The sequence below is a fragment of the Odocoileus virginianus genome, unplaced genomic scaffold (genome assembly GCF_023699985.2).
Source record: "Odocoileus virginianus isolate 20LAN1187 ecotype Illinois unplaced genomic scaffold, Ovbor_1.2 Unplaced_Scaffold_8, whole genome shotgun sequence".
NCBI classification, from domain to species: Eukaryota; Metazoa; Chordata; class Mammalia; order Artiodactyla; family Cervidae; genus Odocoileus; species Odocoileus virginianus.
In genome coordinates, this window is record NW_027224270.1 from 2,272,574 (window position 1) to 2,288,334 (window position 15,761).

At 37.3% G+C, this 15,761-nt stretch overlaps 1 protein-coding gene across 1 annotated transcript in view; it reads left to right on the forward strand.

Moving 5' to 3' along the window:
• WDR36 (WD repeat domain 36) overlaps positions 1–15,761 on the forward strand; it is a 42,196-nt gene that overhangs the window by 25,328 nt on the left and 1,107 nt on the right. Inside the window, exons 16-22 of the mRNA XM_020889511.2 lie at positions 1,087–1,166; positions 6,273–6,380; positions 10,547–10,644; positions 11,027–11,172; positions 13,793–13,912; positions 14,099–14,180; positions 15,373–15,560. Coding sequence (XP_020745170.1) covers positions 1,087–1,166; positions 6,273–6,380; positions 10,547–10,644; positions 11,027–11,172; positions 13,793–13,912; positions 14,099–14,180; positions 15,373–15,560 — 822 coding nt within the window. The remainder of the gene's footprint in view (positions 1–1,086; positions 1,167–6,272; positions 6,381–10,546; positions 10,645–11,026; positions 11,173–13,792; positions 13,913–14,098; positions 14,181–15,372; positions 15,561–15,761) is intronic.

A 15,761-nucleotide genomic window follows, 5' to 3' on the forward strand; every position in this document is an offset into this window, starting at 1 on the left:
TGAAGTTTCATTTTTGAAAACATCTGTCAGGGCCAACTTGTTCTTCCTGTTTCTTTCCTTTTGAGTTGTGTGTGGAGTTTCTCCTAGTCAAGAATAAATTACTCCTGTTCAATTAAATCTATGAGCCTTTATAACATGACTTTAGCTATCAGAGTCATTTTCCCATTCCTCATTGTCTACACTGTCCTTCTGTAAATTGAGTTCTCTATACTTTAAGGTTTAAGTTTCCATAGCATCATTGCAGCCCGATGACCAAGTTAGAGTTCACTTATTCCAGTTATCATTTGCTAATATGAATGGTCATAATCCATAAACCAGCGGTCATAATCCCTGTGGTGTGTTTAGTCTCTTGGATGAACAATCTACTTCAATATAAACTTCAAAGTTTTTCCTTTTAGGTCTTCCTTCACATCTGACCTGGTTTAAACCTCATGTTACTTTTCCATTTTTATCTATAGAGAAGATACAACTTCTTTATGGTGACATAAGTAGTTTACTGTTTAAATTTATTTTGAAAATAGGATTATTGTGGTTTTAAATTATATTTAAAACATCATTAAGGAAGAAAATATTTTTAACAATCTACAAATAAAAGGACTTTTTCAGTAACTTATCTACATTAAGAGAATTTGCATTCTTTAAAATCATTTTGGAATAGACTCTTGGAAATGTAGCTTTGTTCAAAGCTTCATAGATACTTTATAAATGAAATTAGGCTAATAAAATATTTCTAATTGAATGATGTCAGCACAGGTTTATGTTAAAAACAGTAGTCAAACCTTTGTTAATTGTCTATAAATAGATTATGGAGTAAAAATTAAAAATTATGTACTGCTATTCATTTTTAAAAGTTTTATAATTCATGTAAAAGCCTAATCCTTAGCAGTATCCTCAGGGGTATATAAGAAATGGTATTTTCTTTTATATAAGAAGAGGTGGTCTACATTTTATGCATCAAACATTTTTTAATGAAATGTGCATTATCTTTTCATTTCTTACATTCTTTGACTGTTAAATATACAGATATACATACATACATACATGTATACACACCTGTATTATTTATATTTTTCTTTTAATTTAAAGACTTTCAGTCCTGATGGTCGTTGGTTAATAACTGCTTCAATGGATTGCTCTATTAGAACTTGGGACCTTCCATCTGGATGGTGAGTTTTTAAATCCCTAACCTTATCAGAAGTTTTCTCAGTCATTGTGTTCACATGTGACTTTTACCTGTTGTTAATAGAGTATGTACTTTTTGACTGTGACTGTATCTGGGGATTTTTCTAACCTGACTTAAATTTTATCCTTGAAGTGTGTTTGATCTCAAACACAGAGATTAGTACTGAAAGAGATAACAGTGAGGAAACTGCAGTCTCTTAGGTTTGCTATTCCTGCAAAATTGAGAAGTAGAAGTGAGTTGCATAAACTCACTTAGGAAAGCTCATTTGGCCTTTTTGATACTCTAGAGTAGAGATCATACTTTAGAACTGCAAACTTTTATTCTGAGCATTTTTTTGTATTTTGTTGTTGCTGTTGATACTGAATTAAGAGGTCAGAACCCTTAACTTTGTGTATAATATATTTTTTCTGTCTCTAACATAATTCTTGAAAGAAGACATTTAGGTACCTTAACATAATGGAAATGTGTGTCTTAAGATTTGGATAAAACCCAACAGTGTTAAGAAACCTGTCATAGGTTAAAACTTGCTACTAAATCAGCACTTGAAGAGAAAACATTAATTCCTTTAAATAATTTAAACAGTAGAAACCTACAGAGAGTAATTTGTTCCTAAAAATTATGTAGGAGTAGACACAATTTGCAGTCATATCACTCACCAAAGAATTGCTTAGGTGGAGTGTGAAAGGAGTGATGGGAACGGAATGTACCTGTGAGGAAAGAGAGAGGTGAGAAAGATGAGCGGGAAAGTAGTTCAGTCTTCAGGAATATTGCTAAGTTAAGATCTGCCCAGTTCTGCTCCTCTTGTTTCTCGGAATTAGATAAGCTCATACCTGAAAGCAGTTTGACCTTTAGAAAGGAAAAACCCTTCTGTCCTTACTTCCCTTCAAGTTTGATTCAGGAATGAGATACAGCTGTCTATACAGCTTATGTACAGGATTTGGAATATGCACAGCAAAAGTGCCACTGATGGTCCATCTCTAATAACTAGGCAGTTTTGTCCACAGGTGTGTCTCTTTTTTACTTAAAGTCAAGTCAAGCAAAATAAATAATTAGTTGACTGTCCTCCAGCTTAAAAAAGTTCACTCAAGTCGGTACTTCCTTAATTAAAACAAAACAAAAAAAAAACTTTTTTTTAAGGTATCATTAGAAATTTTGATTAGTCTTTTGTTTCTTGGACTTCTATTTTATAAAAGTAAACCGTATAATTTGAATTGCTTTGTAGTAGGAAAGTTGTGTAGGAAATAGAGTTGACACTTTGCCCTTTTCATTTTCCTTTGTAGTAGTTTTAGTTCACATCAGATGAGAGAGGGAGGTTAATGTTCAGTAGTACTAAATAGTCAGAATGTTTTCTAAAAGTGGCAAGTTTTTTGGGGAATGGAAAAATTAGGATCCGAAAGTAGCATTCAGAGCCACCAATCTTTTACTCAGCATAAGGCTTTTTGCTGAATTTCTTATTTTAGTAAAACGATGAACACATTTAAATCTGACATGTTTTCACGTCTAGTATCTTATTTTTCAGTGAACACAGACAGTTTTAAGTGAATACAAAGAAACTAAGCTGGGGGAACACAAGAGCAAGAGAAGAGTCACATAGAAAAGATAATATGTACTCTGATTGGACTAAAGTATGTTTTTAATAAAGACACAAATAACTACCTCTTTGGTTAAGATTTGAAGTGGGGCAAATGAGAAGTCTCCCTTCTCCTAGGCAACTGCTGCTGCCTAGTTGCAGTTGACTTTTTCCGTGGACTTCTGAGCACTTCGAGTGCTTTTTAAGTTTTCATCTTGTCTCATATTCTGTTATGGAGGTACTGGATTTAGTCCTGTTGCACAAATGAGGAAATGGAGGCTCAGAAGTTAAGTGATTTGCCCAAGGCAGCATAGTTTGTCAGTGAGATTTCGCTGTAGTGAGCATAAGAGAAAGGAAATTTCCCAGCAGTTGTGGTGCCAGCCTTGCTTGGGTATGTTCTAAGGGTGATTTGGTTTTCTTGATGTAGAAGATACAGTAAGGACCATACAGCTGTAGGTAATGATGGGCTTTTTTATTTCACTTCTTTTCTTAAACATAACTAGTATGACAAGCTTTGGGGATTCCTAGTTTTTTCTTCAGTAAGCAGTTTTATCATTTACATAACATGTTAAATATGTAAAGAATGAATACTCTCATTTCAAAGGCTAAAATGTGAAGCCGTGTATAAGTAGACCTTTGGTGTGGTAACATGCAAATGCAGCCATCTGGAATTAATTGTGCCTGTCTAAAACAAATTGCATAGGTACTGAACTGTTTCCTGTAAAGTAGTTTTTTTAAGTGCAGAAAATTTTCTTCTGTCTGTAGGGTTCTCAGAAGTAGGGTTGAAATTTTTGACCTTGAAATTATCTGTCATCTGCTACCACCTTTTATTTATGGCTACTTTTAATCTCCTAAAAGTTTAGATTGAATGCTTTTCAGGGTGAGAAAAATATAAAATTAAATAGTTTTAATAGAATTTTGCATTTTGTTCTGTCTCATCCACCCAACCCCTGCTTTCTGAGGGGCATTGCATGAGAATAATTGGAATAGAATTTTGCTTTGCATTTCCTACTGAGGCAGAACTATCCATTTGTTTTATTCATTGAGGATTCCATCACTTTGGAGATTGAACATCTAGACATTGTCTACATTGGTTTAGAATATAATCAGAAGTGAGTTAATGTTACCTGTGTGCATAGGACTCGGTGCTTAAAAATCTGACCCCTTACAATGAGGATTTTTTTTTAAGATTCTCTCAAAAACCTTATAATTTACCTGGAACTTTTCATTTTGTAGGATTGGCAGGTGACAGTATGGTAGTTAGGTCTGGGATTAAACCTGTACACTTAGGCTTTATGAGCTAATGTGGCCATGTAAAACATGCTGTGTATGTAGAAACCACTTCCTCAATTTGATGCTTTTGCATAATGGAAGGCCAGTCTACCCACACACAACAGCTGTGGAAACCACGTTGCACAGTGAATTTGCCAAAATAATTATAGTATCAAATAAAATAAATTTGCTCAAGCAGTAGATTCCTCTTTAACAGATAGATTCTGAACGTGTCAGGGAGTTTGATCCCTCACACACACTTCAGTGAGCAAGTATTAAGACAAAGAATAGATGGTGAGATCTAAAATTCCTGAGTTTAGGCTTAGTCATCAGTGTACATTGAGATAGTGGTTCTTCTCTGGGTTGTTTGCATTAAATGAATTAAATAATTTGATAGTCTCTGGTATATAATAAGTGTTTAGCAAACGTCCTTTTCCCCAATTCGTTTGATCCCCCAAGCAGCTATTCTTGTGTGTTTCCAAAGAATGGTTGAACAGAAATCAGACATTATTAATCAGATTTTTTTCCCATAAGTGAGAATTTAAACATCAGTCATTGTCCTGAGCCCACTTTAGTTTGTTTGTAGTGCTGCTTATCTTAGTCTTGTCCTACTATTTTGTATTCATTAGTTAAAGTTTGTAATTGTTAATCACTCAGTGAACAAATTGAGAGAGATTCCATTAAGGACAGGTCCTTTAGTCATTGCCTCCATGTTACATCTGAGCTGCTCGGGGTGCTTTCCGTGAGTCACCACGGTAGTCATCTTCTGGGTGTGTGTGCTCTGTCAGACTGCTCTGCCTGTAGTTTCAATAGTGGTGTTACTGAGCTTTTGGTGATTAAGTGTGCAGACTGCTTGGTGACAGGTATGTCTCTGTTACTTTCTACCTTGAGCAAGTATGACTGGGCCTCATTTTTTCTAATGGGTGTAGTAAGGATGGATCTGCCTCGGGGTTGTGAGGATTCAATTAGTAGTCAGAAGTGCTCAGAATACATCCGAGCATGGAACACTGAAAAAAGTGTTAACTCCTGTTATTTTCTTGACTGAAATAATGTAATTACTGAAGATTCTGAACTTCAGTCATTTTGCCATGCCTTCTCTTGGATAACGTAATGGTGTCAGTGAACAAAGTAGTTTTTAAAGCAGCTCTTACTAAAACCAGCATACTCCTCTTAAGTGCACAGAGTACTTGCACCCTCAGCCAGCCTAGGAAGCCTCGTCTGCAATGTGCCTGCGTCTTAGGGCTTTCTGTTCGCTCCTTAAATTCACCTCATTTCGCTTCCTGCTGCCACCATCCTAGTTCAGATCTTCCCTGCTTGTTGAATGACTATAATCTCACTGTTCTTCCTGTTCAAATATATTCTATGTTCTGCTGCCAGATTTTCTTATGAAAGTAGAGATTATACTGCCATCTGCTCAAAAGCCTGTAGTGGCTTTCCATTGGTTAAGAGAGAAAACAAACTCAGATGTTTGGTATTCACGACCAAACTGCACTCCTCACTGGGCACAGCTCCCCCTGCCCTGCCTTCCACATTCCTTCTCCCGAAAGGTGCTTTCTTGGCCATCAGCATCGTTGAATCCCTGCCCATCTGTGAGGTTCATGTTCGTCGAACACACTGCTTTCTGAGGAGCCCGCTGTGCGTCTTCTGGGGTGCCGTCGCTCCTTTTCCTCCCCAACTTTTCACAGCCCCTGCTCCCAGCTTTCTGAAGTATCCGTGTGGACTAGCGCTTTATGGTGATGCTGTGGAGACTGAACTTCATACAGTTACCTCTTTGAAAAACAGAATTGCTCACACTATTTTTCGCCACTACCATTCTCCCATGGCCATTTTATTACTTTCTTCTGTTGCCTACCCCTTTTGTTATTTTCACTGGCATAACAAATACAGGAGAGTGCTGATAATTTATTTTAAATGTGTGACATCTTTAGAATTGTTTCCGAACCTACCAAAATGGCATTCCAGAAAAACAGCATTGCCTCCTGTATTCTCCCTGTTATTGAAACTCTCTCTCCAATTAATTGATCACTTTAGTGTTCTGGCTGTTTCTCATTGAGGAGATTATTTTCCCATTGTAACTTAGTTGACAATGCTCTTTGTTAGTGATGACTTTTTGGTGTTGGTGATTTAAAAGTGAAAAGCAAAAATTTTCTGCATCTCTTACCCTTTGTTCTTTTAGCAAAATGATATTTTGTGAATTGTCCTTTTTAATAGAGTTGAAGTACTTTAACATCTTGATTCTGTTTATAGTCTTATAGACAGCTTTTTGTTGGACTCGGCTCCTCTTAATGTTACTATGTCCCCGACTGGAGACTTTCTGGCCACTTCCCATGTCGACCACCTTGGAATTTATCTGTGGTAAGTTCTCTCATACAGTTCTCTCTGGGGTAAGAAGAAAAAGGAAGATGATATTGTCAGACAATTGTAGTTGCTTTATTGCCCATCAGGTTTTGGGGGTTTTTAAACATAAAATGGAAGTGTCACATAGTTCACCTTAAGTCTACAGTTGAGTCAACTTCTGCTTGATAAGTTAGATACCTTTGCTAAAGTGTATATTCTAAGCTACATGTTTGATTTTTATCTGTTAGCCACAGATTTTTATCTGACTTTTATTTGCAGAAAGGATAGTAATAGGGCTTTTCTGTAGCTCAGCTGGTAAAGAATCTGCCTGCAGTGCAGGAGACCCTGGTTTGATTCCTGGGTTAGGAAGATCCCCTGGAGAAGGGATAGGCTGACCATTATATCTACTACTGTGGGCAGGAATCCCTTAGAAGAAATGGAGTAGCCATCATAGTCAACAAAAGAGTCTGAAATGCAGTACTTGGATGCAATCTCAAAAACGACAGAATGATCTCTGTTCGTTTCCAAGGCAAACCATTCAATATCACGGTAATCCAAGCCTATGCCCCAACCAGTAACACTGAAGAAGCTGAAGTTGAATGGTTCTATGAAGACCTACAAGACCTTTTAGAACTAACACCCAAAAAAGATGTCCTTTTCATTATAGGGGACTGGAATGCAAAAGTAGGAAGTCAAGAAACACCTGGAGTAACAGGCAGATTTGGCCTTGGAGTACAGAATGAAGCAGGGCAAAGGCTAATAGAGTTTTGCCAAGAGAACACACTGGTCATAGCAAACACCCTCTTCCAACAACACAAGAGAAGACTCTACACATGAACATCACCAGATACTCAACACCGAAATCAGATTCTTTGCAAACAAAGATGGAGAAGCTCTATACAGTCAGCAAAAACAAGACCAGGAGCTGACTGTGGCTCAGATCATGAACTCCTTATTGCCAAATTCAGACTTAAACTGAAGAGAGTAGGGATAACCACTCAGGTATGACCTAAATCAAATCCCTTATGACTATACAGTGGAAGTGAGAAATAGATTTAAGTGACTAGATCTGATAGACAGAGTGCCTGATGAACTATGGACGAAGGTTTGTGACATTGTATAGGAGACAGGGATCAAGACCATCCCCATGGAAAAGAAATGCAAAAAGGCAAAATGGTTGTCTGAGGAGGCCTTACAAATAGCTGTGAAAAGAAGAGAAGCGAAAAGCAAAGGAGAAAGGAAAGATATTCCCATTTGAATGCAGAGTTCCAAAGAATAGCAAAGAGAGATAAGAAAGCCTTCCTCAGTGATCAGTGCAAAGAAATAGAGGAAAACAACAGAATGGGAAAGACTAGAGATCTCTTCAAGAAAATTAGAGATACCAAGGAAACATTTCATGCAAAGATGGGCTCAATAAAGGACAGAAATGGTGTGGACCTAACAGAAGCAGAAGATATTAAGAAGAGGTGACAAGAATACACAGAAGAACTGTACAAAAAAGATCTTCATGACCCAGATAATCACAATGGTGTGATCACTCACCTAGAGCCAGACATCCTGGAATGTGAAGTCAAGTGGGCCTTAGAAAAGCATCACTATGAACAAAGCTAGTGGATGTGATGGAATTCCAGTTGAGCTATTTCAAATCCTGAAAGATGATGCTGTGAAAGTGCTACACTCAATATGCCAGCAAATTTGGAAAACTCAGCAGTGGCCACAGGACTGGAAAAGGTCAGTTTTCGTTCCAATCCCTAAGAAAGGCAATCCCAAAGAATTCTCAAAGTACTGCACAATTGCACTTATCTCACACGCTAGTAACATAATGCTCAAAATTGTCCAAGCCAGGCTTCAGCAATACGTGAACCGAGAACTTCCAGATGTTCAAACTGGTTTTAGAAAAGGCAGAGGAACCAGAGATCAAATTGCCAACATCTGCCTGGATCATCGAAAAAGCAAGAGAGTTCCAGAAAAACATCTATTTCTGCTTTATTGACTACGCCAAAGCCTTTGACTGTGTGGATCACAATAAACTGTGGAAAATTCTGAAGGAGATGGGAATACCAGACCACCTGACCTGTCTCTTGAGAAAACCTGTATGCAGGTCAGGAAGCAACAATTAGAACTGGACATGGAACAACAGACTGGTTCCAAATAGGAAAAGGAGTACATCAAGGCTATATATTGTCATTCTGCTTATTCTAACTTATATGCAGAGTATATCATGAGAAACGCTTGGCTGAAAGAAGCACAAGCTGGAATTAAGATTGCCGGGAGAAATATCAATAACCTCAGATATGCAGATGACACAACCTTTATGGCAGAAAGTGAAGAGGAACTAAAAAGCCTCTTGATGAAAGTGAAAGAGGAGAGTGAAAAAGTTGGCTTAAAGCTTAACATTCAGAAAACTAAGATCATGGCATCTGGTCCCATCACCTCATGGGAAATAGATGGGGAGACAGTGGAAACAGCATCAGACTTTTTTTGGGGGGGCTCCAAAATCACTGCAGATGGTGACTGCAGCCATGAAATTAAAAGACTCTTACTCCTTGGAAGGAAAGTTATGAACAACCTAGATAGCATATTAAAAAGTAGAGATATTACTTTGCCAACAAAGGTCCGTCTGGTCAAGACTATGGTTTTTCCAGTGGTCATGTGTGTATGTGAAAGTTGGACTGTGAAGAAAGCTGAGTGCCAAAAAGTTTGATTTTGAAGTGTGGAGTTGGAGAAGACTTGAGAGTCCCTTGGACTGCAAGGAGATCCAACCAGTCCATCCTGAAGGAGATCAGTCCTGGGTGTTCATTGGAAGAACTGATGCTGAAGCTGAAACTCCAATACTTTGGCCACCTCATGCGAAGAGTTGACTCATTGGAAAAGACCCTGATGCAGGAAGAGAAGGGAGCGACAGAGGATGAGATGGCTGGATGACATCACCGACTCGATGGGCATGAGTTTGAGTAAACTCTGGGAGTTTGTGATGGACAGGGAGGCCTGGCGTGCTGCGATTCATGGGGTCGCAAAGAATTGGACATGACTGAGCAACTGAACTGAACTGAACTGACCTACCCCAGTATTCTTGGGCTTCCCTTGGTGGCTCAGCTGATAAAGAATCTGCCTGCAATGGGAGACCTGGGTTTGATCCCTGTGTTGGGAAGATCCCTTGGAGAAGGGAAAGGCTACCCACTCCAGTATTCTGGCCTGGAGAATTCCATGGACTGTATATGTATAGTTCATGGGGTTGCAAAGAGTTGGCCATGTCTGATTTTTATTTGTTACCCTACTTGACTTCTATTTGCAGAAAGGATAAGTGAGTTTAAAATTTAACTCTTATTATTGAGGAAGAGAAAAAAATGAATTCCTTTTCTAGTTAGAAGAGTTTCTAATTGAGTTTTTTAGGATGTGAAAATAAATTTAACATGTAATAGAAATAGGCTCTGGTCACCTTAATAAGCAGAATGCAGTGTCTCCTGGAATCTTTGAGTCTTGAACAGTCAGGATGGGAGAGCAGTGGTGTGGTACCTCGGCAACAGAGCATACAGTGCAGCTGTTCATGGAACTCAGGACCTGGTGTTTCCAGTTTTTATGTTCCATTCCAGGTTCATTATATACAGGAAACAATATGATTAGCCCACTTTGGGACAGATGTCCACATCTTGATTAGTCAGATGTGGATCAGATTAGTCAGTCAGATCCAAAGTCATGACGCAGGGTCAAGTAGCACTGAAAGGACCTTTCTAGAGACAGGGGAACCCATGACTGTTCAGCACCCCCAGAAATCCGATCCACATAATCACCATCTGACTTAATGCTCTGAGTCCGTCTTTCCTTCAGTTGTAGTTTCCTTAGATGAAGGTTGCCATTTGTCAAAGCAGTATAAATAAATAGATGTTATGTTACCTTATAAGAATAGTATCCACTACTGATCTCTCAAGTACTTTTTTGTGCTACATTAAAAATAAAGTCTCTGTTCATAATACTTATGGACAGCTTTCTTGTGAAGACATCTGTGACATGAGTCAAAGCATTTTGAAATTAATACTATCTGTTTTTGAGTTTGTTTTTTTTTAACAAGTGATTGTAATTTGTAGCCAAATTCAAGATCATGGAGATTGTTACCAGTAATCGAAGCGTCTCTGAAAATATTTTTTATAAATTGTACAATATTGCTTTTGTTTTTTATGTCTCAGGTCCAATATTTCCCTGTATTCAGTTGTTTCATTACGGCCACTTCCCACAGATTATGTTCCTTCAGTAGTGATGCTTCCTGGTACTTGTCAAACCCAAGGTAATCAAAAACTAGTAAAGTAATTTTTGAAGCGTAATATAATAGACCTAACCTGCAGAATATTGCCACTGAAGGCAAAGTTTAATGCATTCAGTCACAATATTTTTTTATCTTAAGTATTTTGAATGACTTCATGAATCTTTGTATAAACAAAGACATAATTGATGGAGTATTCATTTGAAACAGTAGAAAAATGTTTTGAGTCTGGCGATGGAAATTGTACTTAATGTGAGAAAATAAGAAAATGAATAGAGTTTACAAGGTTATATTGAGTGAACATGTTATGAAATACTAATGGACTTGAAGTTAATTAAGTTGCTTTTATATGATAAAAATTTTATTCAGCATTAATTTGTTTTACCTGAAAATTTTTTGTTTTAAGATGTAGAATTATCAGAAGAAACCGTAGAACCAAGTGATGAAATGATAGAGTATGACTCCCCAGAACAGCTGAATGAGCAGTTGGTAACTCTGTCACTGCTTCCTGAATCCCGGTGGAAAAACCTTCTTAATCTTGATGTTATTAAGGTAATACTATAGTACACTTAATATTGGCCCCTGAAGACATATTCCAAAAGTATTTTCTTTAATAAAGATAGCTTCCCTTTCTTGGAGGTCTTTAGGTGGAGTAGTTAATGCCTAAGATAGTAAAGCAAATACCACTTAGCTGAATACTATTTAGTCTAGTATTATTACAAGACCTTCTCCATGTATATATATCTACTTTGAGAGCACTCAGGGACCTTCAAATATAGCAATAGTATAGACTGCAACTACTGAGCTATTGGAAATTGGGTGTTTTAAACCTAGCCTAATCTCACTTAACTTCTGAAATGAGGTGGGAAAAAAGTTGTCATAATGTGTGATGTTTCTGTTTCTAGACATTTGACTAGAATATTTTCACTGGTCTTTTTAAAATTAAACTTCAGTCACACTTTATCATACCACACCCTGCTCTGTCTGCTGCAGGAAGGTTTGCATTTGGGTTCAGGCGCATAAATTAATATGAACTAGGTAGTAGATCGCGTCTTGAGATAATAGCAGTGGAAAATAACTTAGCCCCTTGTCCTTAAGGTACATGAGAAATGGGCAGTTATGGTATGAATTAATGTGCTTCAAAGCATGCTTCATGACCCCTATTTGTGAGTATCAAAAGCAACTGAAAGGTACAGACTAGAAAATTTCAGAGATTATCTTCTGAGAATTAGGGTGAGTTTTGTTTTATGCAACTCAACTTGGTTAGATGTATACATACAGTCAGGCATTCCTGGTAGCTCAGCTGGTAAAGAAGCTCCCTGCAGTCTGGTTCAGTTCTTGGCTTGGGAAGATCCCCTGGATGAGAGATAGGCTACCCACGTGGGTAATCATGGTCTTCTCTGATGGTTCAGATGGTAAAGAACCGCCTGCAGTGCCGGAGACCTGGGTTCAGTCGCTCAGCTGGGAAGATCCCCTGGGGGAGGGCATGGCAACCCACTTGAGTATTCTCTCCTGGAGAAGCTCATAGACATAGGAGCCTGGCGGGCTGCAGTCAGTTGGACACCACTGAGTGACTAAGCACAGCACTGAGCATGCATACAGTCACTAGAGGCTGTGTGTGTGCTAAGTCACATTGTGGGCTGGCAAAAAACACGTAAGGAACACTGACACAGATAACTATGACACGCTGTCCTAACTGTTTTTGTAGCTAGTAAATTAGCACCAGAAAAGACATGCATGTCTTGGGTAAGAAAAGAGAAGTTTTCACATGTTCGTTTGACTCAAAATTTGAAAGTGCTCCTTTTTAGTTGCTCACCTTTTGAAAGATTGGGCTTCAGCATAAAGGTATGTTGTTTAGGTACATAGTTATATTGTCTAGTCTGTCAGCTGTAAAGGAAGTAGTTTATGGAATGACTTTAAAACCAATACATTAAAAAGTACAACTAGGTGAGTGTGAGGGGAGCAATTAGAATAATGCCCAATTAATTGACTTAAATTTGGTGGGCACTCTTCTTGCTAAGATACAGTTTGTCCTGCATAAAAATATAGAGAAATGTGAATGAATGCTCTTTATAACACCTCCAATATTTTAATTTCCTTCTGAATGAAAGAAATTAGAATTTTTATTTTTGTCCTGTGGTTAACTTTTATATTTATGGCTTCCTTTATGAAATTAGGTAATTTCCAGAGCCCTGTGGAACTTCTCCAAAGCCCTTTGTTTTTATTTACAACTCAGTGATTGCCTTCTAATTCAAGAACAGTGAGTTAGGAAGGGTAACTGACTCTAACTACAGTTTCCCCGTCACAGAGAAGGTTGTGCTTACTTTGCTACGGGCTGTACTTGGTTCGACTTTGTTTTATGCTGTGGCTCCAAGAGGCCACAGATATCCCTGACTTTCTTTCAAAAAGCAAATCTCCCCATGGTTCCTAAAGAATGGAAGACTAGTAGTATAAGGTAAAATTGTGAGACTTCTTAAGAGTCCATCAAATTCTCTTGAGATAGTGATATGTAACAGTGTAGTCACCAAAATTGAATTCTGTCAGTGGGAATTCCAATGGAATTTTTGCGATAGAATTTTGCTGACACTTGAAATAGTTTATGAAGGAACGACAGTATTCTCTTGCTTTTTAAAAACACAGAGTACTAAGGAAAAATAAAAATTCCAATAAAATAGAAGAATTAGGGCCATGCTTCACACCTACACACAAAATTTACTAAATTACTTTTAATGGCAGAGACTCCCTCTGGCTCTAGATTTCTTTTGGAGAAGAGACATTTGGAAAACTGTTGAGCATTTATGTAAATTTTGCTTTCTAGCCCATCTTGTATTTCAGTATAAAAGAAGTTCAAAATTGCTTGTACTTCTTCACCTAAATATTCATGTTTCAGGAAAATGAGCTGTTTTTGCCTCAGAGCTTCTTCTGAACCCTGTCGTTTTCCTTTTGCCTTAACAGCAAGAGTACTAGAGGTTTGCATTGGGAAGCCCAGTTTAAGGATATCTGTGGTATATTGGTTGTTTGGGATTTCATTTCAGTATCCTAATCTAAATTTCTTTCTTTTTATTTTATTTTTTTACCTTTGGGGCTTTTTAAAGATTAAGTGGGAATTAAATGTTAGAAACTGTTGGCAAGATAATTACTAGTCTTTTTTTGCTTTTCTCATTTTTCTTAGAAAAAGAACAAACCGAAGGAGCCACCCACAGTGCCCAGATCAGCACCGTTTTTCATTCCAACTGTTCCTGGCCTTGTGACCAGATACGCTGCTCCTGAGCAAAACAGTGACCCTCAGCAGGTGAGAGCCAGGCTAGAGGGGGTGTTCTAGGGACACGGGGCGTGTGTTGTATGTTGTGCGTTTGTAGTTTTAACCAAGACCCAGTTTTACGGATACAGAGTAATTAATGCTAGCTTTTAATTATAAACTTTACATTTTTTGTTATATTTGTGGTTTTTGAATAATGTGTATTTGTTTTCCTTTAAGTCTAAAGTGGTAAATCTTGGGATTTTGGCTCAAAAATCGGATTTCTGCTTGAAGCTTGAGGAAGGACTGGTAAATAATAAATGTAAGTTAAATTATAAAATATTTTACCAAGTATTTCAGCTTATTATGTTACTTTATATGAAGAGACTTGAGTGAAATATTAGCAGATTTCTCAGTAGTTGAAAGTAAAAGCCAAAGGATTGAAATCTTGGTTTTAATCTGAAGTAATTTTTACTCTGTTTACAGTAGATGAGTGACACTACACTCAGATGTTAAGATGATAATAATCTTTTGAGAACCTCTCTTTCTGTATGGAAAATTGGAATTTTTTTCTTTTTTGCTCTTCTTTTTATTTACAAGTGCAATTTGCAGTGTACTTTGCAATAGACTTTTGTTTTCAGTAATTTCAGATATTACCAAATTATCACACAAAAAGGCTTTTTTAAAAAATTGAGTGTTTTAAATTTGAAAGCTGGAATAATGATAGCTAATAATGATAATGAGAGCTGTAAGCAATTAACAGAATTACAGTCATTCTCCTGTTTGAGTACCCTCTTGTCTTCTGACCCAGTTGCTTTGTGTTTTCATGCCAGTATCACTCGAGTGCACATTGGCAAAAGTCAAAGAATGGTACTTGTACTGATAGCTAAAGAGTAGCAGGATTATTAAAGGAGTAACTTGTTATATTTATGAGGGAACAAAGAAGAGAGGCACTATTATTTAATATCCACTGAAAAACAAAATGTATTAGACTCTTGTCAATGGTATTGTTCTTTGGCAAAAAGCTAAAAGCATAGGCATTGCCATTGTAATATCAAATGCCTTATATAAGTATAGAATATGTTTTCATGGGATGTATATGAAACAAGAGTGCTTACTTCTAGGGAAAAGTAGATTTGTGGTGAATAAGATGGAGTCTTTCCCCAGGTATATTTCTGTAGTATTAATGTTTGTTAATTAACAAGTGATACTTTTATAATTTTTATAAACAATACAAAAATAAATTCCCTCACCTCATCTTATTCTCACTAGCAAATATTATTAATAACTTGGTGTATATCAGTAACTTGGTAGCCTTCTTATATTGGATTTGTTCTGACTGATGTATAAGCATGTTAAAATGTCTGGTGCTAAGTGTTAATTAGATTTTAACAGCCTTAATAGAAAGAAATTGCTAAAAATGCAAATTTAAATATGTTGGGTTTGAAATGAAAACTAGTTTCTTAAATGAAATGATTGTCGGTAATAACTGGATTCTTATTAAAACAATGTAGATGAAGCTGCTGTTACCCTTCTGAAAGAATTAGGCCCATCAGGAATTGAAACAGAGCTTCGAAGCTTGTCTCCTGATTGTGGTGGTTCAGTAGACATTATGAAGAGCTTCTTGAAGATGATTGGGATGATGTTGGACAGAAAGCGTGATTTTGAGTTGGCCCAGGCATACCTCGCCCTGTTTCTGAAAGTAAGTCTAAGATGTGAGATAGCACTTCACAGCTTGCCCTCCTCCAGAGTAGTGTTGTCTGATAGAAATGTCTGCAGAGATGGAAACATTCTATATCCACACTTCACTGTGTGTGGCTACTGAACACTTGAATCATGGCTGATGTGACTGAGAACCTGAGTTTTTCATTTTATAGAAATTAATTAATTTCAGCAGCTTTCT